Here is a 24,956-nt window from a genome sequence, read left to right on the forward strand (position 1 = left end):
TTTTGAGGCAGCACTGTACAGCACCGAAATAAGACCAAGGACCTTTTACCCTCTGTTGATTCAGAAATTGTGCCATCCTTTTGTGATTGGATCTAAACTATTTTTGATATGGTCAACCATAGCATTCTTATTGGTGGCTGTGTGTGTGTGAGTGGGGTGGAGGGAGTGGCCCTGATATGCAGTTTAGGTCTTATCTCAAAAACAGAACGTGTTCAACTGCTCAGCAACTACTTCTACAACTACTTCTATGATTTGTCCTCATGTGTCAAGTTCTCTGGGAAAAATCATGGTGTTGTCTTTGACTTGGACCTCAGATTTGATAAACAACTCTTATAAGAAGTAGAACTCTCTTTTTCCAACTCAGAAACTTTGCAAAGCTTAAGCATTTTCTCTGTTTTTCTGACCCCATTCATGTGTTCATTTCTTCTAGAATAGACTACAACAATTATGTATGCATTGGAATTAATCAGTCTCTATTGCAACATTTACACTTAGTCCAGAATGGTGCAGCCGGGTTATTGACTAGCACCAAGGAAAGAGACCATATTGTACCAGCCCTTGCTTCGCTTCTTTGGTGACCAATCCAGTACAGGCTACAGTTTAAAGTATTTTTGTTTTTAAAGTACCATTACTTGTCTACCTGTTGTGTTTTTTCATGTGTAGTTATGTTGAATCTATGTAAAGGATTTGGTCAATGCAAGTTGCTAAATGAAGGAGTACTTTATAAATAAATCTTACTTTTCGAAGGTACTGTGATGTGTGTAACCTTTAGCGAATGTTGCATCTTTTCTGTATAATGAAAACAGATGGCTAATACAATTCAAAATAGTTGTCAATTCAAGCATTGCAGTCTTATGATGCAGTAACACAATGACATACAGTAACACAATGATATAATGTAATTGTGTGCATGACATAATGCTATTCCAGTACATTATTCTCCGTTTACTGGTAAAACTGATATGCATCCAGCGTTCCTAATCCTTTCTGATCTACGTTTTCAGTGGTTGAACAAACACAGTGAATCAATGGCAGTGGATATAAAGTAGCATAATGATCCATCACCTGAGGCCCCTAAGGAGATTAGCAATGGGAAGCTTCAGGAGAAAGGGGCAAGTTTTTGAAGGTACTGATAACTGGGCAACTTTGAGCAGAGCTGTAGTATTCAGTCATCTTTACTAACCCACATGTGTAGTTTCCCTGTACTTTAAATTATCGAAGGGACAGGAACCGATTTGTAAAGAACTGAAATTTCAATGAAAAATCCAAATTTATTCAGTCTACGTCTGGATATTCTGTCTAAAGGGTTGTTTTTGTTAGGTATAAATATGATTGGGATACAGAGTCTAATCAATCAAAGTCAGTCTGTTACAGACTGTAGTTGAATTGAGATTGTTTCCCACGGCTTCTGTGCCTTTTTTTGGTAGTTATGGGAAATGTTGCCCTTTATTATAATTAATAGCATATGGAGACTTATTTTAATGCAAAGCCCTGAGTTCATGATCTGTGATTGAAGCACATTGACTGATCACTGATCCGTAAATGTTTGTTATACAGTATATTGAGGGCTGTAATTGCATTGCAGGTCATTTTTAGAAATACATCACTCTTGTACCATGGGAAGAGCACCTAAAAACTGATGGGATAAAATTATCTGAGAGCAGTAGTTCGTTTTCAGATTTAGCATTTTGCTACTTTTTTATTACTTTTGCTACTGAAATTTAGATGTGGCTAATTTATTGCTCTGAACATATAATATGGACATTCATATTGTTATTCGACTGTGTTCTTATAGGGATAAATGTATTCCAAATATAGGACTATAGGAGTTTTGTGATTGTTGGAAAGTCTGGTATAGCATCTGTTTGTTAGTCAGAGCTGTCGAGTCAGCTTGCTCCCAACACCGTATAATGCTGTATCATTTTTTTTTATGTGCAGTACAGCAACATTTCTATTAATGATTCATGGAGGATCAGTCAGTGTTGTACAGTGAAAAATGCAAGATTGTCGCCATTATCTTCTCTGCATGCTTTCTCTTTTGCGTTCTTACTATGTTTCTCGCATTTTTTTTTATGGTGACAACTGTCAAAATCATCTTTAGCTCTCTTTCCTCTGATTTTTGCCTTCTCCTGCTTCGTTCCTGCTTATTTTTTGTGATCGCTGTCCATACCATGACAGTATTTTCCCTTTCCCACTTTTCCTCTCGCCGAGTCAACAGTCTTTTCAATTGCATTCTGTGTGCGCTTTCATTCCCCATCAGACTGTATGTATTGCTCTCTGCTGCTGCTGACCTTGCACTGACAGCATGAGTGCATATAAACTTGTCACTAATAATGTAACGTCGATCGGTATCACTGCAGTGCTAAAGTCATATAATGGAGCTAGTTACTACTTTCGGGGTCATGACTGTCCGCTCCAGTGTTCCGTGTGGTTTTACTTAAACTGAGAGGCAAATTTCTGTTTATTCAACTTAACACGTTAATGTTAACAATACGCGGCTGTTCTGATCAGTGATTAATGTTTGGATGGCAGGCACGAACTATGCAGCTGTCCACGGTCCTGATCGTTAGTTTGGCAAAATCACAATCACTGAGGTGCTCCACGTTACAATCAAATGCGTAATCCTGTAAATGAATATACATTTAGATATTAACTACCCCAACTCGCAAATGCTGAATTAAGACCATACATAATTTCAGTGACCACGATGGGTTGATGATTATTGCGCTTATTAACAGACGCCGTTATACCAACAGTCGCCGGTATTGGGCGCCTTAATAAATAAATAAATTCAAGAGAGCGGAGCTTAAACTGCAGTTGAATCGCTGATGTCAGTAGGTTCGGTGCTGCATTTCGTGGTGCATGGTGTATTGCTGGGCAGTTCGTTAACTCGGGTCGCTCCTTTTGGCACACACACATGCAAACCCGCCAGGAAAGATGTCTATCGTCAAACTCGGTGTTATAATATCGGCCCTGTTGTTGTGCTTGGTCTCACCGGGACACACAGTGAAAAAGGTATTTAAATGTCCTTCATCATGCAGCTGTTCCAAGGAGTCTATTATTTGCGTTGGGTCTTCGTACGTCCCACGGATCACCCCGAACGATGTAAATTCACTGTAAGTATACCGATTCAATAGAATCTAACACATTTGCAACAGATATCTAAAGGTAAAAAGCCAAATAATTTCGATTAGTACCTGTGGGCTGGGAGTAATTGCCACGAACATAAGATAGTATTGTAGCCTAATGCACGAGAGGACAATCATCTTATATTTTTAAAATGTAGTATTCTTATGCTGTAATTATGAGGCGATCTAAACTGCAAACTAGTAAATGTCGCCATTTCATAAGTGACTAATGCTTGATCGCTCGTGCTTTCCAGGAGCATTGTGAACGGAACCTTTTCCGAGATCAAGGAGGCTATGTTCGCACACATGCCGTCTCTACAGTTACTGTAAGTCAACCCACTTGCCTGAAGGTTTAGGCACTTCGGGACTGCGCTCTGTAAGGGCTTTTCGCTTTCCAAACAAAAAATGTCTTTAGAAGTTGCGACATGGGTTATGACAACAGCAGGCTGATGGAAAATACTGTGTTCAGACCATAGCGTATTCTTGATTTAGTAGCTTACCAAATACTTTCTTGTTCACTATTACCATTTTAGAATAGGCAATGGGAAAGTCGTTTATATTTATTTAGCTGGAGATTAAGTTGCCTTGGTGTAGTCATGTTACCAGTGTATTTAATCTTGGGTAAGGAAACTTGGAGATTATTTATTGTTAAAAGTGATCATTAATGATTAGCTATTTAGCTAAATTTGAGGGACACTACATCGCTTAACGTGGAGAAATCTTAACATAGGCCTAGTAAATGTACTAAAACATTGATCTTGGAAGACCAAATTTCACTCACATATTACTTGTGTGTTCTAATACCAAAAGCATGAAGCTGTATTCTAACAATAAAGTAGTAACATTTACCTGAAACCTTTTTGTTTCCATGTAAACCTACTATAAGTAACATCTTAACGTGGCTTAATGTACGAAAACAATAACATAGGAATACCAAGCTACTCTCACATATTACTAGGCATGAGTACCCTCTACTACCAAAAGGTTGAAACTGTATTTTAAGAATGAAGTAGTAATATTTACGTTAGATTTTTCTCTCCATTTAAATCCATTATTTAAAAAAAAAAGGTGAGAGTAGTTTGGCGTCCCTACATCATTGTTTTAGTATTTTAAGTTTTTCCACTATAAGCTTTTTACAATGCCCTTAATTGAACTATTGGTCCTATGAAGATGAGCTAACTGGAGCAATTGTGAGTCCAATTTAGGAGTATTCCTGGATGGTGCTAGACCTGATGACTTACAATAGTTACATACAAACTAAAAACTATTTTATTTGATTGTATATAGTTTGTGAAACATAAAAAGGCGGCTGTTCTGATACAGCTTTCACTGATGTTGTGAAGGGAAAATTTTAATTTGCTTAATTTTCTTTAGACAGTCCAGATGTCCCTTGTGTCCCTTACATTGTATAACGAATTTCAACATTATGTCTCATTATCTTCAGTATCTTAATACATCTGATTCTTTCTCTGAAGAATCTTGAAAGCACTAATGTGCTCACGTGCATTAATATACAGTGACAATAGGAAGTAATGTTTGGCCCAAGCTGTTCACTCACAGCTGTTTACAAAACTTGAAGACAATGGGCTCCCTTGAAGTGACACTGCCCTTCGGGGTCACTCAGTGTCCCTTTCTTACTAGAAACAACACACAATCTCTGTATATTCAGTGTAATTTCTAGAGCACAATGGCCTCTTTCTCATTCTCATGGCTGGCACTGGAGACATTCATGATGTCACTGCTTTGATATACTGTGTATAAAAAATCTGCATGTCAATCTGCATATGAATATTAAAGGGGCTAATGTTTGAATGCAGTGCATTTATTGGTTATATGATTTGTATGCAAATCTATTGTTATTTACAATAAGTCATGACACTGTATTTGCATTTACAGATTACTTAATTCAAATGCCCTTACTACAATCAGGGATGATGCATTCTCTGGTCTTCCTCACCTGGAATATTTGTGAGTCTAATATACTTTCTGTCCCACTATTCACCACACGATAATTTGTGCCTTTGTTCAGTTTTAATACATGAATATGATGAATTATATTTTCTAGGGGTTGAGATCATACACCTGGTCCACCAAAGCAAAAACCTTAATACAAAGTAATGTTTTTTTAGTGCACCAAGCAAAGCCCACTCATTTGCTATATCTCAGCCCCCCTCTGTTATAATGATAGGCACATTAAACTTTGATTTATTTGAATTTGATTTGGTGTCATGATACTGATGGTGTGGTGTATTTTAAAACTATTAGATTCTCTCCATTTTGCTTACACTGACATTCTCCTTTATCCTGTGCATGATGTTCCCTGGTGCTGATTCATCCGGGATCATCTTTCCACTAGATTTATTGAAAACAATAAGATTGAAAGCACGTCAAAGTATTCATTTAGAGGACTGCGAGACCTGACCCATCTGTGAGCGTCTCTTGTATCTCCTTTCAGTTTGCTCATGCTGTTTTCTAAATGGTTCATGTGCACTTACGCATATCTGTACCCTCACAGGTCTTTGGCGAATAACAACATCAAAGCCTTGCCAAGAGATCTCTTCACTGATCTGGATTCATTAATAGAATTGTGAGCATGCATTTCAATCTGTGTAGAAATGTATTGAGTACATAGCAGAAATATGCTTGCTGTCTTGATATACAACGTGGATGATCTGGATCTGGATGAATTAAATTTGTGAGTTCTAAAAGCTAAACATGGGAACAAATGTTCCTGCTGTTCATCCATTCTTCTGATTTACCTTGTGGTAACCCTCCCCCCCCCCCCCCAGTAATTTCTTATGCATTTTTAGATGGTGATATTTTTAAAGTACCATATCATAGCTGCCAACTTAATTTGTAGTTGCTGTTTCGGGCTGGGATATAAATTGTCGATGGATCTTGCTTTTTCAAGACTTTGTCATATCTTTGCCAACAACTTGCCTCATTCTCACCATTCATGTGCTTCCTTGAAACCTCCTTGGCTGGTGTTGACCTTGGCTGCAGAGACTTGAGGGGCAATGTGTTTGAGTGCGACTGTCGTGCTAAGTGGCTAATGATGTGGCTGAAGCAGACCAATGCCACTGTGTCGGATGTCCTCTGTGCTGGCCCTGAGGAGATGATGGCTAAAAGGCTGAATGACATGGCGAGCCTCCACGATGAGTGTATCTCTACAGGTAGTGTTTGTGTGGTTTTTTGTACATGCTTTTCAGATTCAACTTCTGTTTCTGATGCTTTGCTACACTGCTGTTTATTTTCCCTGTTTGGCAGCCACGATACATTGGCACTGAGATAGAATTAGTTCCTTCCAAAAATGGTAATTAATTTAAGCTTTGCTTGAATCATGCTCTTACAACTGCTTATTGTGTAAACATGTGGCAGTACATAGCAGTTTGCACTGCTACTGGGGTATGTGTAGGTGTAGAAGGAGTTACCTTTCCCTGAACATCAAACATGGGCTTAGGAAAGTACGCACAGAACGACACACAGAATGATGAGAACGAGTGAAACAGCAGAGCTTTACTAATGCAAAAGCCTGAAAATTACAGCTCAATTGGGCCAAATGACTTTAGCATAATGGTTACGCTTCACTACCCCTCACCTGAAGCCTGCCTTTTTCTTGCATGAGTCACACGGTTGCCATGGTGAAGGAGAGAAGGATGCTGATTAAAGGCAGCATGACGTCACCGCCACCGCTTTAGCCATCACCATCTGTGGCTCCAAAACCATCCCTAGTGTGCTTACCTGTGGAACGGTAGCAAACAATTAGACTGTGGTCCGCTCTTTAAATTTCCTACTAATTTTACGGCGGTTTTTACCAAGCTGAGAAGGCCAGAATCCAGAATGTCTGTCATCAGGCTAAAACGGACACTTCGATTACGATAATGCTTCAAATCCTGAGCTAATATTGCTTACGTTAACAGATTTCATTCCACTCCACTCTGTGGCCATCGAGTCTCTGTCTGTGGATACGTTTTCCCACAAGAACGATGTGTATGTGACCATCGCCGCTCCTAACATAGAAAGTTGCATGGTACTCCAGTGGGACCACATCGAGATGAACTTCAGGAGTTACGACAACATTACAGGTAGGACAGAAATTGACAAGACTAATAAAAAAGAAATAAAGTACTACAGCACAACAGTCAAATTTGCTTTTGTTATAGTCTCAAAATCAAGGAACATAGGAAAGTAATTTACTGTGGAAAAGTCGTATTTGATCATTTTGATAAAATACTGGGTTTTATTCTTTTTCCCCACAACTTGGAGTTTTCAAAATGCTGTTCTGGATTTCCACAGTTTTGTATTTTTCCATATGTAACACATCTGATTCTACTTAATAACTATTTACTAAGTTCGACTATATCTGCTAGAACAGGAACAAACTGAGCTATGTCATGTTACATTAAATTGAGCAGTGCTAAATTAAACTGTGTAATGCTAAACTAGACTACACAGCGCTGCAGCCTTTCAGGAACATTTTTTAAATGAAGCTTGTAATCAATTAAATACAGTATACAACACTGCAAAAAGGACAGTTCTAATGTCTAAGTGATTTACTGTAAGTAGGAATAGGCTCAAGAAAAGTTTTAACTGTCAAAATTATGTTGAAAATTGTTTAAGAACATTACAAATACAACATACCTTTTTGAGACTGTCGTAACTACATAAACCCTGCTTCATTTACAAACCTCAGGCCAGTCCATCGTTGACTGCAAGTCAGTGATCATCCAGAACCAGGTATTTGTGATTGTTGCTCAGCTTTTTGGAGGTTCTCATATCTATAAGTTTGATGAAGACCAAAGCAAATTCACCAAGTTTCAGGACATTGAAGTATCCAAGATCTCCAAGCCCAATGACATTGAAGCCTTTCAGATCGGTGAGGACTGGTTTTTCATTATAGCTGACAGCTCTAAGGCTGGTCTTTCAACCCTCTACAAGTGGAATGACAAGGGCTTCTATTCCTACCAATCCTTGCATGAGTGGTTCCGTGATACTGATGTAGAGTTTGTGAACCTGGATGGCAAGGCTCACCTCATTCTGGCCAGTCGTTCTCAAGTTCCTGTCATTTACCAGTGGAGCAAGAGTGTGCAGAAGTTTGCCTTGCAAGGGGAAATCCCTAATATGGAAGATGTTGTAGCTGTCAAAGCTTTCTGGATTAAGGAGGAGCTTTACCTGGCCATGACACGATACATTGGTGACTCCAAGGTCCTTCGCTGGGGTGCGAAGCATTTCACAGAGGTTCAGGCCCTTCCTTCAAGAGGCTCCATGATTCTTCAGCCATTCTCCTTCAAAGATCGAGACTACCTCGCTTTAGGCAGTGACTACACTTTCTCACAGGTCTACCTGTGGGATGCGGAGAAGAAGACCTTTGACCGCTTTAAGGAGGTGTACATTCAGGCCCCGCGCTCTTTTACTGTGGTCTCCACAGACCGCAGGGACTTCATCTTCGCATCCAGCTTCAAGGGCAGCACGCAGATATTTGAGCATGTCATTATTGATCTGAGCCTGTGAGGTTCTTTGTAGACACAGGGTCCAAATGGCTAAATCGAGGCATCTCAGCACCCTCCAGCGTCTTCCATCCGAAAAATTTCTAATATGCTGGGGGAGGGAGGGTGGTTGAAGTGGACAGGGTTTATTGGAAAGGAAGTTGTGGTTTTATCAGGTATGTAATGTAAATTAAATTCATTGGTACATGATATTTTGTGCATTTGTATAAAGTCATAAGACTTCACATTTATTTATGAGGACCCTTGCCATTTGTGTTTTGTTTGTTTCTTTGTTTTTAAAATAATCATGAATGATGAACTCTGAGAGCAAATGTTTCTGTAATATCCAAATCATTATCATATGTAAAACTAGCAATATCTTTAAGCACTTGACATTTCTGCAGCAGTCAGACTGTGGCATCATGCATGATACAGAAAAAGATTTGAATACTGGCATGCTAAAAAAATGATGTTACCATATGAACTACAGGTGACAAATGAAATTTGTGCAAATTCTGTAACATTCATTTCAATAGTATGTTTGACACATGCCACTTTATGGACATATACTTGCACTATTTTTTAAATCTTAATTTATCATTTTAATGAATGTAGGACCTGGTAGTACATACTAAATCATCTAAAACTAAACCACATAAAAGTATGTTGAGTCATGCTTTTAATACTAACATGCTTACATTGCCTTAGGAGTGCTTTGAATTTTAGTGCAAAGAACGCTCTAGTCTGTAAATCCTTTCTGCATATATCCACTTCCATCTTATATATGAACCCACTTGTTTAACTTGAACTCATTGTGAATCCCTTTTGACTGTGCAGAATGGAACAGTGCTTTAAACTGTTGGTATTCGTGTTTTCATCTTCCTTGAGATGCAATGCTGCGTTACCATGGGAGATTCATTCTCATCTGGAATTTGAGTCATACAATGGCATGCTCTCATTTTAATTACTAAGAATTAGATACTAATTTCTTTGTCCCTAATTAAAATTCTGTTTAATAACACATCAGTGTGAAGAATACCTTTTTACTACCAACAATTCAAGTCTGTGGCTACAACCCCATTAAATGGCTTAAAAACCTTACAGCCATGTGTAAATATTGAAACAGTTCTTTGCAACCATATATGTTTTGAAGTGTCTGACTCTCAATGACCTGCTGTGGCAGTTGGGTCATACCATTAGAATTGGAGCCAGTACACAAGACAGATGCACTGTCTGTTCGGTTTTTGCAAATTGTCATTGTTCACAGTCATTTATTTAAAATACATTCTTGAATATCTCATAAACAGGCCTCAGACTGGACCATTATAATTTCGCAAGCAGCCCTCAGATTCAGGCTCTTGTAAAAGTATTAGTCATGCATCAGATTTGGACCATTCTTAGTTTTATTACTGCTAGAAGTTGAGAGCTTTTTCACAAACAAACAAACAAACAATCGAAAACAAAACATTTCATCACCCCAGCTGGGACTGAGAGCTATGTTGTAATATTTAAATTTAGCCCTCAGTATTCCAGAGCAAGCATTTATTTTTTAATGTTACATATAAATGGTACCATTTCTGTCCCTCAAAGGGTAGTGTCAGCTTTTAATTTATGAAGACAGACTCTTAAAATATGTTGAAAGGAACAATTGGAACTGCTAACAGTTATGACTGTAGTTATTCATCTGAGAAGCTGGTATCAGAAGTTGAAGGCACTTGTCAAGTCATGGTGCGTGGTATGACATACATGTGATACTGTGACCATTTGTCTACTGCTGTCCTTTTCCTTTTGAATAGCTTTATTCTCGCACAGACAGCGTTGCTGCTCATGCGTACATCTGCTGGTTTACACAGGGCAAGTTACAAACGCATCAAGCATGAACTAAAGTCATCTCAGATCTGAGAGACATACTGTCATATGCAGTGAGATTATTCTGTTTATACACAAATTATAATACAGGAAAACCTTGAAAGCACAAGTAAACATTCACCCCTTTGTTATTTCTTGATCTTTATCAAGTTGTTCCTCAAATTTGTTATGTTGTTCTGTTTTTTGGATAAAGATATGTTGAAGTCTTCTGTTGTATATTGAGAAAATGTTAAATGTCAAACATGATTGTACAGTGTGTGCAAAAAACAGAATCCCTTTTTAGCTGCTATGTGGAATGTAAACTACACAACTATAAAGAAATATATAACTGCAGGTTGTAAGGGCATGCAGTTCAGTTTTGATTTCTGAACGTACAGCACATTCGAGTTCATAGTACCATATTTAGTCTAAAATATTTTGTTACATGAATGTTATGGTTGTGCATTTTTCTGCCATTTATTTATGTGCTAATTTTTAAATATTGCTCTTGTGTTTAATGTCATGTTTAGAATATTACTGAAATATGAAATAAATGCTTATCGATGATGTCTCGCTTTGCTCGAGAAGCAAGCGTAGATAGAACTCAACAAATCCTCCTCAGACCACAGTTGGACGGGGGCACTGACACACTTATTATTAAATTGCTCAATCTAATCACCACGTAACCTTTTTCATTCCATTCTAATAGATCCGTGCACCTTTCTGATATATGGATACCTGCACCTCATTATGTCTCTTTGGAGTATCTTTTTTGTCATTTAGGTTGTGTCAGTTTATTTTTGTACATCACAAGTTAAAACTTTTCATTTTGTGGTTGTACTTCACCAAAAAAAACCCTCAAAACAACAGCAACAACAGCAGCATCAACAACAACCAAGGAAAACATGGTTGTTCCTGCAAAAGTTGGAATCATGGACCTTCAAGGGCTCCGTAGTAACAGTGCAAAGAGACGATGCACCAGCTTGTCAAATTTGGGACTTGGCGAATAGTTTGTTTTCTCCATAAAATGTTAAAGATATTCTGCACAATTGTGTAAGATGCATGGCTTATATATTAATATACAAGGACTTGTGTAGGCCTACATGTATGTAGCAAAAAAGTTATGGTTCTTTAGTTTTGTTTAAGTAGATTTATGGTTTTTAGCTTCAGTGTATAAGTACCAAGTTAATGTAATACAGTAAAAAAAAGAAAAACGCACATATTACAGGTACAGTGATTTGAAAAAGTGAGTACACACTGATTTAATAAAATAGGCATTAGGGTATTTACTTTCATGAAATAATAAATTGTAACAAGTACAACAATTCAAAATGGTTTTTTTTCAAACTGATAACTAAGTTCATTACTGGATTCAAAATAGCTCTAGTCCCCTAAATAGAATTCACTTCAAGAAATAATTCTAGTAACCTCCTGTCACTTTTATAGTCCTGTAAGATATTTTGTTCTGATCCTACAAACAGCTTAAGTGACCCCTAACCATAAGGACCATGATACTTTACAGACATTTTCTTGAGTACCTGAGATTTCTGCACTGTACTATGTCCAGGTGATTGCTAGTGAACTTTAAGCAGTGCTTTTATAAGCTTTCATCAAAGTATAGACATTTTCCTATTTGATTTCCTAAGATGATTTACATCAGTGTAAATGGTAAACATATGTGTGTAGGTAAGGCCCTGAGCGCCAGGTGTTAGAGTGAAGTGGAAACTAATGTTGGACAGAAAACTGTTTTATCCTCAAAAGGTCATCACTGGGTCATTCTGCCTAAAACACAGACTCAACTTTATCAGCACCACACAGGATGCAAATTACAGGGTGAGATGGGTCTGATTCCACTAAATAACACAATATAAATCTGTGATTTTTTTCGTGTTATGCTTTTAGTGCATTGTACATTGCTTACCTTTTAATCTTTATCTTTATGTAGCAGAATATCTAAACTTTACTCCTTTTTGGTTCATGTGGTACCTTACTAAGAACCTTACTGCCTATTGGAGCTCATTTAACGGCGTGATCAAAGGGCATGATGGTGAATGAATCTAGCCAATGAATCTTGTGTCACGAAAGGCAAAGAGACACTGACTCTGAGGATGACAGCAGCCCCATCAAGAGGACAAGATCAAACTGGCATAACAGTGAAGGATAGGGAGATGAACTGGGTTTGAATCATCATGGGTTGCAAATTTATTCTTTGAGGCTGTTCCTCCTTGAGATTTTGGGAAGCTGTTTCTACTCTTCATTATCTGGTTGTTTACTCTGTTAACTCACATGGATTTATGGGGTTTACATCAATGAAAAGTTTTAATGATTTTGTATATCATTCATTGTGTAACAATGTGAATATAGACTATTCAGTTCAAATAAGGGTTTAGAAAGAAGTGTCAGAGTCTATATGCATTTTATTTATATATAACTATACAGCTATAAAACATTTACATTATTATTGGCATGATTAAGGAAAATGGAAAGAAAAATGTAGCCTAATTTAAATACACTGTCTGGCCAAAAAAAAAGGTCACCACCTGGATTTAACTAAGCAAATAGGTAAGAGCCTCCCATTGGATAATTACTGTATGGCTGATTATGTTTCAGCTGGCAACAAGTTATTTAACCCTAACTGATGCAGTGAGCAGCTTTTCATTTGGTAAACAACCATGTTGAAAGACACATCATGTGGTCGTAGAAAAGATGTTAATCTGTTTCATAAGGGTCAAATTATTGGCATGCATCAAGCAGAAAAAACATCTAAGGAGATTGCTGAAACTACTAAAATCGGGTTAAGAACTGTCCGTTGCATTATTAAAAAGTGGAAGAACAGTGGGGAAACATCATCTTGGAATGAATGTGGTCGGAAAAAAAATTATTGATTGACGATCACTTAAACGTTTGGTGAAATCAAATCGTAGAAAAACAACAGTAGAACTCAGGGATATGTTTAATAGTGAAAGTAAGAGCATTTCCACACGCACAATGTGAAGGGAACTCAAGGGACTGGGACTAAATAGCTGTGTAGCCTTAAGAAAACCACTTGTTAGTGAGGCTATATGACAAAAATGGCTTCAATTTGCTAATGAGCATAAAGATTGGACTCTGGAGCAATGGAAGAAGGTCATGTGGTCTGATGAGTCCAGATTTAACCTGTTCCAGAGTGATGGGTGCATCAGGGTAAGAAGAGAGGCGGCTGAAGTGATGCACCCATCATGCCTACTGCCTACCGTACAAGCCTGTGTGGGCAGTGCTATGATCTGGGGTTGCTGCAGTTGGTCAGGTCTAGGTTCAGCAATATTATGTGTCCAAAGAATGAGCTCAGCTGACTACCTGAATATACCGAACGACCAGGTTATTCCATCAATGGATTTTTTCTTCCCTGATGGCACAGGCATATTCCAAGATGACAATGCCAGGATTCATCGGGCTCAAATTGTGAAAGCGTGGTTCAGGGAGCATGAGACATCATTTTCACACATGGATTGGCCACCACAGAGTCCAGACCTGAGCCCCATTGAGAATCTTTGGGTATGTGCTGTAGAAGACTTTGTGTAGTGATTCAAATCTCCCATCATCAACACAAGGTCTTGGGGGAAAGATTAATGCAACTCTTGACAGAAATAAATGTTGTGACATTGCAGAAGCTTGTGGAAACGATGCCACAGCGAATGAGTATGTAATTAAAGCTAAAGGCAGTCCAATGAAATATTAGAGTATGTGACCTTTTTTGGGCAGGCAGTGGATATTGCGAATTTGAATATGCAGGAAAAAATGGCATACGCTTCACGGTTCAGTGAAACAGGCCCAAAAATACCACCTTGATTCTCGATACAGAATAGGCTGAGAGAGAAACGGGCTACCCAGACTACAAAAGTTGAACAGGCAGGCAAGAATAAAGAGTCCTTTGTGCTTCCTCTTATAACCTTATTAAAGATGAGTCGCATTTTGTCGTTTCTTCGGTATTCTGTTGTGTTCTGCTCTGTTTTGTTCATCCTCGACAGCGAATGTAGTGCTATGTTGTTACAGGGCGAAGGCTCTAACCGTTTCTGGAACAGCTCTCAGATTTATTCGTCCCTCAACACTCGTACCACGCGAAGCTCTACCTTCAGTTTCCAGCACGCCGATTCTGCAGTTTCCGCTCGGCTACCGGAAGAGTAAGTAACGTTATCTTTATATTATTGTTATAAATGCTTTTACAACGATTAATGATTGATTACTGAATATATCTTATAGCAGGTATATAGGCAGTTATTTGTTTAGGTTAGGGATGGCTATAACTATCTGTTATCTAATACGGAATACGTTTGACTTAGAAGGCGGGTTTTACCAGAAATCGGAATAGAGAAATCTTTACACAAATATCGTACACGACTGTAACTACGTGTTTGGAACCACAGCGGAAGTAATGATCCGTAATAAACTTGAGTGAAATGTCACTATAGGTACTATATATAGATAGTTGCCATGGTTATTTGGCGTAGATCAATTTGTGTGCAGCTGCAAAGCTTCCCCTCTTTCATGCTTACGAATTACGAAACCTTTTGTCTGAACTAAACGATGTTAACCTAAATCTCCCGTCATATTGAGTATTCAACAGTGACCTCTGTATTAAGTCTTTTAATAGGTCCTCTGTTGCGTAATAGGAAAACTAAATAAGATATTCGCGATATTTGATACAGTTTGTTTCTTTCGGGTGACTTTAACTTCGGTTTAGTTCGACACCACTCACAGCTAAAATGTGAGAATGTGAAAACGTTTCGTTATTACTGCGCGATTTTGATCTAAATCAAAGGCAGATATGTATACTAAGTTTAACTTGATGTACTTTATGCGATTAGAGACCCAGTTACATTATGTAACTTTCTCTAGAGCAACTTCCCTCCAACTGCGCTAACTTTGGCAGCCAGCTTGCTTTCACATTCCATATGATATCTGATCAGCATAAGACTTTGATAGCAACAACGGGCAAGATCATGCGGGAGCTACCGCCACCATTTACAAACACGCCCAAAGCTACTAATGTGAATACATTTAAGTGTGTCAAGATTTATGTCTTAATAGAAATATAATGAAAACTGTGGGGTATATAAGCAATAATGTACTTAGCCTTTACCTTTGATACCTTAAAAGGACAGCATAAGGAAATGCAATGCAGCACGGTCGATTGATATTAATTGTGCCTTAGATACATTTTTGACATGAATTCAGCATTTAACTCTTCAAAAACAGATAAGATTCTTAAAAAACGGCTTCCCTGTTTCATTTCATTATATGCAATATTTTAAAAAGAAATGTAACTGGTAACTGTAGTGCATTCAAACAGAATCAGACTGTTTTAAAAATGTATATTTGTTAAAACTTAGACATATGTGACTAGTTGGATATTCAGAAACTCTTAGCAAGAATAATATTGTGTGTTATTGGAAGATAAAAGAACAGAATATCTTGTCAGTAATTTACTGCTTGGTAATGTGTTTACACACATAGGTATATGGTTTGAACATGACCCTTATTTTTTGAAATTCTGTGTTTGTTTATTTAATTTATTTCCCCAATATATATGCTAAATAATAAGACTGTAAAAAGAAAGATGTGGCTTTTTTGGCAAATGGGACTTTTATACAATCAAGATGAGAGAGCTCATTGGGCAGTACAGAAAGCTTCCTGTAAGCACCCTGTTTTAAATCCTGGACCATACAATGTGTTCACCTTAACAAGACTAAAATAATTAGAACATAGTTAAGATTTAGGGGTCTGATCCAAACTTGTTAAATCTGGACATGTATTAAACCTTCACCACCCTTCTTTCTGTTGTTGGTACAGACAAGCAATAGGTTAGAAAATAAACCAAACATCAAAAAATGAAAAGAAACCAAAAACCAAAAAATGGCTCAGATGATCTTAGATGTTGTTCCTGGGATCTGGTGGATTCATTCTTCCAGTTTGGGAGAGACAGCCCCTAGTGCTCAGATTATCATGGGAAACACAGTTCCATTCACCATCCACATAATTTCTAGCTCTTCTTTCAGCCCTTGGTATTTCTCAAACCTTTCATGTTCCTTGTTCCTGATGTTGCTGTCACTTAGGATTGCCACACCTATCGCTATAGCCCTCTTTTTCTGTTTATCCACCACTATGAAGCCTGGTTGGTTTGCCATTACCATCTTGTCAGTCTGTATCTGGGAGACCCACTGGATCTTGGTCATCTTCTACCACCTTTGGAGATTTATCCCATTTAGACCTTAGAACTTCTGGCCTGAACATCTCGGTAGGAGATGTTTCTGTATACTATGCCAGCCACTTGGTTATGGTGTTCCATGTATGCCCTGCCTTCCAGCATCTTGCATCCTGCTGTTATCTGCTGGATTGTCTCAGGGGCATCTTTGCACAGCCTGCATATGAGATGTTGCCTGCTGCGGTAGAGCCTCTATTGATCTCACATTCAAAGCTTCCTGTGCTGCCATGATTAGTGCCTCTGTACTGTCTTTCAACACAGCATTTTCCAGCCATTGGTAGGATTTCTCCATATCAGCCACTTCCACTATTTGCTGGTGGTACATAACATGCAGGGGTTTATCATACCATGATGATTCTTCCTGCTCCTCCTCATTTCCATCTCCTCGGGTTTCTGCTGTCTGAGGTTCTCACTAAGCACTTCATCACTTGGAGCCGTCAATCTGGCGTACTCCTGGATCTCGCATGCTTCATCCTGGATGGTGGATCTGAGGATGACTAGTCCTCGGCCCCCCCTCCTTCCACTTAGTGTACAGTCACAGAGTTCTGGATTTGGGATGAAACCCTCCATGCCTTGTGAGGAGTTTCCTTGTCTTGATGTCACTGGCTTCCATCTCCATCTCCATCTCCATTATGCCAGCAGAGCGCAGGTGTTGATAGCCTGGATCTTATTTCTTCCATTCTGCTGATTTCTCAGGATGTGTTTGGCTGTAGCTCCTTTTCCTTGTGGCCTCTTCATGATTCATTATATATATATATATATATATATATATATATATATATATATATATATATATATATATATATATATATATATCCCACAGGCAAATCCTATAGGATATATCCTATATATATAGGATATATCATATATATAAATTTGAAGAAGACTCTCTAGGTGGGTAACTGTTGTCTACTGTAGTAAGAGATGCAGAGACATTTTAAAAATGTATTAAAGTACACAGAGCATGTTTATACACTGTTTCTCTGGTACTACAATTTTTAATTTCTCTCTCTCTCTCTCTCTCTCTCTCTCTCTCTCTCTCTCATATATATATATATATATATATATATATATAATTATATATTGTATAATTAATTGTATGTGTGTGTGTATGTGTGTGTGTGTGTGTATATATAGTATAATTTTATTTTTTTCTAAACAGGAGGATCTATGGCATTCCAAATAAATGTTGCACTTCCAGTTGCACTTCCAGTTCAATTTCCAATTCCGAAGAAAACAGATCCCTTAATACAATGCATCATTGACAACGATCTGAAGAAGTTGAAGAAATGTATCAGAGGGATTAATATTAATGGACTCTACCCTTCTGCACAGTGGAGTGACCATGTTACTCTGCTGACAGCTGCAGCTGCATGTGGGCAAGAGAAGGTTTGCAGTTTTCTACTGGGTCAGGGAGCTGACCCTAATGTACCCTCAACAAAAGCACTGACCCCTCTGCACTATGCCACATTTGTTCCAGGAGTGCCACTGAGTGTTGTGAGAACATTACTTGCAGCAAAGGCCAACCCAGATGGTCATGTTCTACACCTTATTTCACCATTGCAACTTGCAGCCAGTAAGGACAAGGAAGATGTGGTCAAAGAACTTATAGAAGCTGGTGCTAATATAGAAAGTAATTATGGAGTAAACCCAGATTTTGACAAGAAAGTAGCGAATATTATTCGTCGGTTACCTTTAGGGAATGAAGCTTTTGAGAAATGCAGAATATTTTTTTATTTGACTTCTACGGTTGGCCAGAAATCCCAGCCAGAGGTTTTCGACCTCTTTAGGGAACATTTTTTTGAGGAACATCCATTGAATCATTTAACACTATTGGAGGTATTTTTTAATGTTGTGGGCCCAAGTTCAGAACAATATCATCAAAGCAGCGTCAAGTGGTTGAAGGACTCCAAGAACATAGACATCTACATTGAGGGATTCATCAAACGCTTTCCCATAATTCCTAATGACAGTTGTATACGTGCACTGACCACTTTACATGCTGTCATTTGCATGATGAAAGAAACATCTCCTCATATTTTTAATGAGATTGTACCCATTCTGATGAAATGTCTCTTGTCTGTGGGCAACCCTCAGGCATACGAGATAATACTAAGCATTCTCTGCGTTACACTGGAGAAGTCCTCAAAGCACAAAGCAGGCAATGATGCTCTTAACTTGTCTGTGCTGGAGAAGTTATGCAATGATCTTATGCCTCTCACCCAAACAAATGATTCACTGAACGTTAATATTCTTACTTACCGGCTGTTTGCTGACCTTTCTGAGTTTGTACCGAATCATATTAATACATTAGGATTACACTCAGTGCCTGACAGGGTGCTTGATGCTGTGGAGATCAGAACAGATGATGTTACTAAAGAGAAACTGCAAAAACTGAATACAAGTCTCAGATGTCCACAAAGATTGAGTGCCACAGATAGTTTGTATGAAGAAATGGATAATATGCAGTTAAAGAACAGGAAAAAGAAGAAAAAGAAGAAACAGAAGAAGGTTAAAGGGGCCCAACAACAGGCAACATCAAAAGATGTTGGAGCAGAAACTGAAAAGCATGCTGATTCAGCTGGTGCCATGACTTCATTTGAGGAATCTAATTCTGGTGTGCAGCCATTCACAGAGAACTCACCAATAAAGAGAAAATGGCATCAAATCAGCCAACGCTGGAGGAGCAAGCTGGAGAAACTTGCTAATATAGATGAAAGTGAGGTTTATAGATTGAAGAATCTTACACTTTGTGTAAACCCTGAATTCCAGATAGCTAAAGGAAGTGATGGAACAGAGGTGTATCTTGGCCTGAGGGATGATGGCACAGAGGTAGCAGTCAAACGAATGCTTAAGTCCAATTATCAAGACCTCAAAAATGAGGAGGAATTTTTACGGCTTCCCAAGCTTGACAATCCTTGTATTGTTAGATATGTGGACTTTGCAGAGGATGAGAATTTTGGATATCTTGTCCTTCAACTTTGTGAATACACACTGGAGGAATATATCCAAAGCCAATTACCAGAAAATAGCTTTCAACAGCCGGCTGTCCTGAAGAAAATTGTAAAGGAAGTGCTATGTAGCCTTGAAGTTCTTCATAGTCAAGATACCAAAGTGCTCCATCGGGACATCAAACCCCAGAATGTTTTGATAGGTAGGAGTCATGTTTATTGTTTTTTAAACCTGTCTCTGAATAATGAAGTACTGAATACTGAAACAGATATTGATAGATCACCAAAGGTACCCCTTTAACAACATTCTAAAGTTACCTCTTTCAATTTATATGTTATAACAGATATAATTGGAAAGGCAAGATTAGCTGATTTTGGCATAAGTCGAAGGCTGAATGTGGGTCAAACAACTTTGCGCACTAGTCCTGCTGGAACAAAGTGCTGGAAAGCCAAAGAGACTATTGAAGAGGACAGTAATAGTGGCTACAAGAGGAGTTCTGATATCCAGGTTCTGTATTACAACTAGAATCAAATATGACTGCTAATGCTGAAAAGTTCTAAGGGATAGAAAAATCTCTATACTAATGGTTTCACTTGTTTTAGGTTGCAGGAATGTTAGTGTATTACATCCTCTCTCGTGGACACCATCCTTTTGGTAAAGGTGTGTTTTGTGAGAGTAACATTTTTCGTGGGATATATTCCCTGGAACACCTGGACGATGAGGTGGAAAAGGATCTGGTGGAGTGGATGATCAGTGACGATCCAAGCAAGAGGCCTAGAGTTGAGGAGGCCCTTGTCCACCCCTTCTTTTGGACAGATGACAAGTAGGACGCAGCTTCTAGAAATCAGTTGTATATGGGAGCTTATTCTGATCCAAGCTTTTGATCTCCTGAGGTTGTTGACATTTTAAATGTCTCTCAGTTCTATTAATATTGAAGTTGTGAGAAATGTATCGGGTTATTTTCTCACTAAAGAAATACCATCACACTTTTAAAATGGTCAGAACTGAACATTGGGATACTATATTATTCGGTGTATTGTTTTTCACATTTTCTGAATTTTCTCAGGAGAGTGGAGTACTTAAAAAAACTGGGGAATATGGAAGAGGTGCAGAACTGCCGGCAGGCTGAAGAGGAGCTCCTTAAAGCACTAGAGGAAATGACAGTGGGGAAAACCTTCTCAGACTGGAGAGCAAAAGTGAGTCTGACCAGGATCCAGTAAGAGGTTCTTTCACTATTTAACACTGGCCTACATTAGGCCTCTCAGACGTGTTAATAATGAATGACACTCTTTTTAATGTTCTTAACATAAGGGGGGCTGGTGTAGATGGCTTTGGTTACTTGTGGTCCAAGGCCATGAATTCTAAGAGTTTGCAGCATGGGTAATCCTTTTCAATGGATTACTTCTTCAAGAAAGATTTAGACACACCAATGGTTTTATAAAGCTACCCTTAATACTGAATAATTGTTTTGTACCCTTAATACTGAATAATTATTTAGTACTCTAGAATATTTGAGTTAATACATGTTTAACTTGAACTTTACACAGTTCCCCTCTGAGCTTGTACAAAAAATGGAAGGGAGAAAGCCCTACCCGGAGAACATACTTGGGCTGCTGCGATTCATACGGAATATGCACGAGCACTAGTGAGTCGCACATGTATGTAAAATATACACCACTAATGTGATTGGTTTTCACAGATCACAGACCATCAATTTCTTCTGATTATTAATTTCTAGTTCTGAGGATGCAGAGAAAATAAACCTCATGACCTCATTCCCTGACCTTTTTGGAAATGTTCTCAAGTTTGCCAAAAAAAGAGGATGGAACACCAAACCCAGCCTGAGAAAAATGTTTAACTCACCACCAGTGATCTGATAACTGTTCCATAACTGGACAACAAGGACTGAAGTTTACACAAAGTAATGCAAATTTGACTGACATCGGCACTGCAACTCCAGCATTATGATTCAATAAAAATACATTTTAATAACAAAGAGCAATTTGTATTATTGGACATAATGGAATACAGCTGACTTTGAATAATAGAAGACTTCGAATGAACCAAAGATCAGCAAAATATGCCAATACAGCACAATTATACTTTGTTTAGTCATTTTTCATAATATCAAGGAATAGCAGATTTAGGGAGGTTACATTCTATTATACATCATTGATCATGTCTGTAAGATTCTATACAGAAATGTAAACAATAACTCCATCACAACTGCTATTCTAGGCTTTTGAAATGTACTTATTTTTAAACAAGAAGTATTTTTGAGGTTATATCTTTTCAAATAATGTGTCATCTTTTGCTTTTCTTTTTTATTTCATTGAATGTTATTCTCATGAACATGATGCCAAATAAACTGTACTTAAAAGGCCTAATTTTAGTTAGTTCACATGTTCTGGGATTGCCTTAGACTTGTGGACTTTTGGCTCAGTATTTAACTTTGTCTGAGGCACTTAAAGTGGAACTTCAGCCTAGATATGAGATGGCCATCTCTGGAGTTCCAGAAAATAACATCGCCACAGCTAACAAAATAAAGAATGTTCTAGTTTTCACACTATTGCTAGCATACAAAAGCCCTCCTAGAGATGTAAGTTAATTATTAGGTTAACTGTTGGTGTTGTGGTTGATATTTAGGAGCACATGTTAATTTGTACCTGGTTTATCGGACCTACTATGACGCCGCAGTAAAGTGATTTGTGATTGGCTGGAAGGATTACTCACACGGATACGTCATCATTCAGGAGTTAGTTCTCTGCCGACCGCGGGGTGAATGTGGTATGATCGAGCCTTTCTGTCCTCAGGTCCTCAACGCAACGTCCCTGCTTATCAGCTATGACATGACGGGTCGCCCAAGGTCATCCGCGCCCTTTGGCTTCCTATCTCTGCCCGTCTCTCTCTACGCAGAGGAGTGGCTCATAGCTCGGTCATGCGGAGAACATCTAATCTTTACTAACCTTGGTTCTTTCCTGTCTGCGTGGAACCTTAGGACATGCCTCACTTTTCCCCGTCATCTTGTAGATTAAGATTTAGACACATTTATACTCTGTGCTTTCCTCAGTAAAGTGGAACTCTCTTGATTAACTGCTCTGGTGTCAGTGAATCTTGACTTCCCCGGAATGATCCGGCTACAGAGGACGGGGGGCAGAGGGGAACTTGGAGGAGCCCGAACCTGAAGTTCTGGTCACTTTGAACTAGTTTCTAACAGTGAATGTCTGTCGTGTTTACTCCAGTCCTGTGTGTTAATGTCGATATGTCGATTCACTTCATCTTGGTATTATGAGATGACTAATGACATTAGTAATGTGTTTAGATATCCTTTTCGTATTATTGGCGAATATGCATCTTGTGTGTACTGTATTTGTTGTGTTTCGGTTTCATACTAGTTTCGATATATTAGCTTTCGTCATGTGCTTACTTTCCTCGTTCATATCGTGTTTGACACCTGGATTATATACTTTCCCCCGAATTCATTGTAACATTGCCCGCTATGGTGTGCACATCTGTTGTTTGTGTTGAGACGTTATATTGGTAGGTGGTAAGAACGATGTTACTTGCAGCTACGCCATTCGCTCGTGTTGTGCGAGAGTCATCGTGCCAGTTCTAGAGAATTGCCGCTAGAGGTCGCCCAAGTGTTGCCTGTGGTGATTTTGTGTAGTCGGTGCGCTCGACTGAGCATGTTTCATGTTAAAGAGGCATGTTGTCGTTTATGTATCATACTGAGGCTGAGATGATGCGGATATTGTGAGTCAGACCACGGCCCCGACCAGTGACCATGCCTGTTATTGTTATTACTGGATTCCCTGCCGTTGTTATTAAACTGTTAAATGGCTGAATTTTTAACAAAGCATTTCAAGCATCTGAGAAAAGTGGTTTCTTTGGGAGAGAGTTACTCACTCTGGTGTGCACTTAGGGTTTTGTAACATTTCAAAATATTCATTATATATATATATAACTAAAAGAAAGGGGAACAACAGAAAAGCATAATTGTTTCCCTTTAAAAGTTTAATAGGTCCCCTTTAAAAGAAAGAGTTAACTGATTGGGGTAACTAGTGCTTTTAAAAAACATAGAAACATCTGACCATTTATTCCACAAATGTATTTTTGTTAAAACGTGCAAGGACATGTGAATGGTTGGGTACTCAAACTCAGTTTAGTAGGAAATAATATTGTATCTTATTGGAAGATAAAAGAGCACAATATCTTGCTTGTAAATTCTGATTGTTCGCTTGTTTTGTTTCTATAATATTTTGGAGTTTGATCCAAATTTGTAGACTCTGCACCTGTATTAAATCTTTGCCACCTTCCTTTCTGTCGGTACAAGCGAGCGAGGTAAGTTAGGAAATAAACAAAGCATGAAAAATAGAAATGTGTTCCCAGACATTTTAGGCTTACTGTGTACTTCCAGTCAGTGGTCTTTTTTGTGTCACACTCTGACCTACTATATGATGTCTGCAAGTTTGTGTGTGTGTGTGTGCGTGTGTGTGAGAGATGTACCAGCGGTCTAGGACTTTTGACGTTGTGTGTGTGTGTGTGTGTGTGTGTGTGTGATGTACCAGAGCTCTGGGTGTTTGAGGGCGAGGCGCAGTATTTTTGCTATTCCTAGGATTGCACTCATCTGAACTGAAACTGATGACTTAGGGGTCACAGCCCCAAGAGCTCCCATCACTACTGGGACAACCTTAGGATCTTTCCACATTCTCTGTATTTGTTCAGTGCCTGGCATTTTTTCCAGCATTAATCCAATAATATTTCCACTTGGGACTGCCACATCTATTACCACTGCTATTTTCTGCCTCTCATCTACTATCATAATATCTGGTTGGTTCAATACTGTTTGTATATCTGTGTGATATAGCTTTGATAACTTTGATATAGCTAAAGGAAGTGATGGAACAGTGCTTTATCCTGGCCTGAGGGATGATGGCACAGAGGTAGCTGTCAAATGAATGTTTAAGTCCAACTATTAGTACCTAAAAAATGAGGAATTTTTAAGGCTTCCAGAGCTTGACAGTCCTTATATTATTAGTTATGTGGGCACTTATTAAATTGTGCATTGAGACACTTATTAAATTGATCAATCTAATCACCATATGACTGTTTTCATTCTAATAGGTCCATGCCCTAATACGTTTCATTCTAATAGGTCCATCCTCTATTATGAAATATAGATAACTGCACCTCATTATGTCACTTTGTTTTGTTTTTTGTCATTTAGGTTGTGTCAGTTTAATTTTGTACATAAGTTAAAACTTTTCATTTTGTGGTTGTACATCACCAAAAAACTAAACA

The 24,956-nt window shown here is 38.4% G+C and overlaps 2 protein-coding genes across 3 annotated transcripts; both read left to right on the plus strand.

Moving 5' to 3' along the window:
* Positions 1 to 2,823: 2,823 nt before the first annotated feature.
* On the plus strand, positions 2,824 to 9,635 carry lgi2a (leucine-rich repeat LGI family, member 2a). Its single transcript, XM_027009911.2, has 8 exons — positions 2,824 to 3,116; positions 3,383 to 3,454; positions 5,025 to 5,096; positions 5,485 to 5,556; positions 5,644 to 5,715; positions 6,132 to 6,301; positions 7,049 to 7,213; positions 7,822 to 9,635. The coding sequence occupies exons 1-8, from the start codon at positions 2,938 to 2,940 to the stop codon at positions 8,637 to 8,639; spliced, it is 1,620 nt and encodes a 539-aa protein (XP_026865712.1). The 5' UTR covers positions 2,824 to 2,937; the 3' UTR covers positions 8,640 to 9,635.
* Positions 9,636 to 14,448: 4,813 nt separating this feature from the next.
* On the plus strand, positions 14,449 to 22,042 carry LOC118240118 (2-5A-dependent ribonuclease-like). 2 transcript variants are annotated; one of them, XM_035519948.1, is made up of 7 exons: positions 14,449 to 14,622; positions 17,866 to 19,857; positions 19,999 to 20,162; positions 20,258 to 20,478; positions 20,722 to 20,851; positions 21,203 to 21,300; positions 21,394 to 22,042. In XM_035519948.1, the coding sequence occupies exons 2-7, from the start codon at positions 17,874 to 17,876 to the stop codon at positions 21,530 to 21,532; spliced, it is 2,736 nt and encodes a 911-aa protein (XP_035375841.1). In that variant the 5' UTR covers positions 14,449 to 14,622; positions 17,866 to 17,873; the 3' UTR covers positions 21,533 to 22,042. The 2 variants fall into 2 exon arrangements, with proteins under 2 accessions (XP_035375841.1, XP_035375842.1); XM_035519949.1 differs by lacking the exons at positions 17,866 to 19,857; positions 19,999 to 20,162; positions 20,258 to 20,478 and having other exon boundaries at positions 14,468 to 14,622; positions 21,394 to 22,039.
* The last annotated feature ends 2,914 nt before the right edge of the window (positions 22,043 to 24,956 follow it).

Source organism: Electrophorus electricus, chromosome 19 (assembly GCF_013358815.1).
Source record: "Electrophorus electricus isolate fEleEle1 chromosome 19, fEleEle1.pri, whole genome shotgun sequence".
Classification (NCBI taxonomy): Eukaryota; Metazoa; Chordata; class Actinopteri; order Gymnotiformes; family Gymnotidae; genus Electrophorus; species Electrophorus electricus.

Coding starts and splice junctions, on each gene's coding strand:
- lgi2a (XM_027009911.2), top strand. CDS start 2,938: ATGTCTATCGTCAAACTCGGTGTTATAATATCGGCCCTGTTGTTGTGC. Junction 3,455..5,024: donor ATGCCGTCTCTACAGTTACT/GTAAGTCAACCC, acceptor TTGCATTTACAG/ATTACTTAATTCAAATGCCC. Junction 7,214..7,821: donor GAGTTACGACAACATTACAG/GTAGGACAGAAA, acceptor TACAAACCTCAG/GCCAGTCCATCGTTGACTGC.
- LOC118240118 (XM_035519948.1), top strand. CDS start 17,874: ATGGCATTCCAAATAAATGTTGCACTTCCAGTTGCACTTCCAGTTCAA. Junction 19,858..19,998: donor ACCCCAGAATGTTTTGATAG/GTAGGAGTCATG, acceptor ATGTTATAACAG/ATATAATTGGAAAGGCAAGA. Junction 20,852..21,202: donor TCTCAGACTGGAGAGCAAAA/GTGAGTCTGACC, acceptor AACTTTACACAG/TTCCCCTCTGAGCTTGTACA.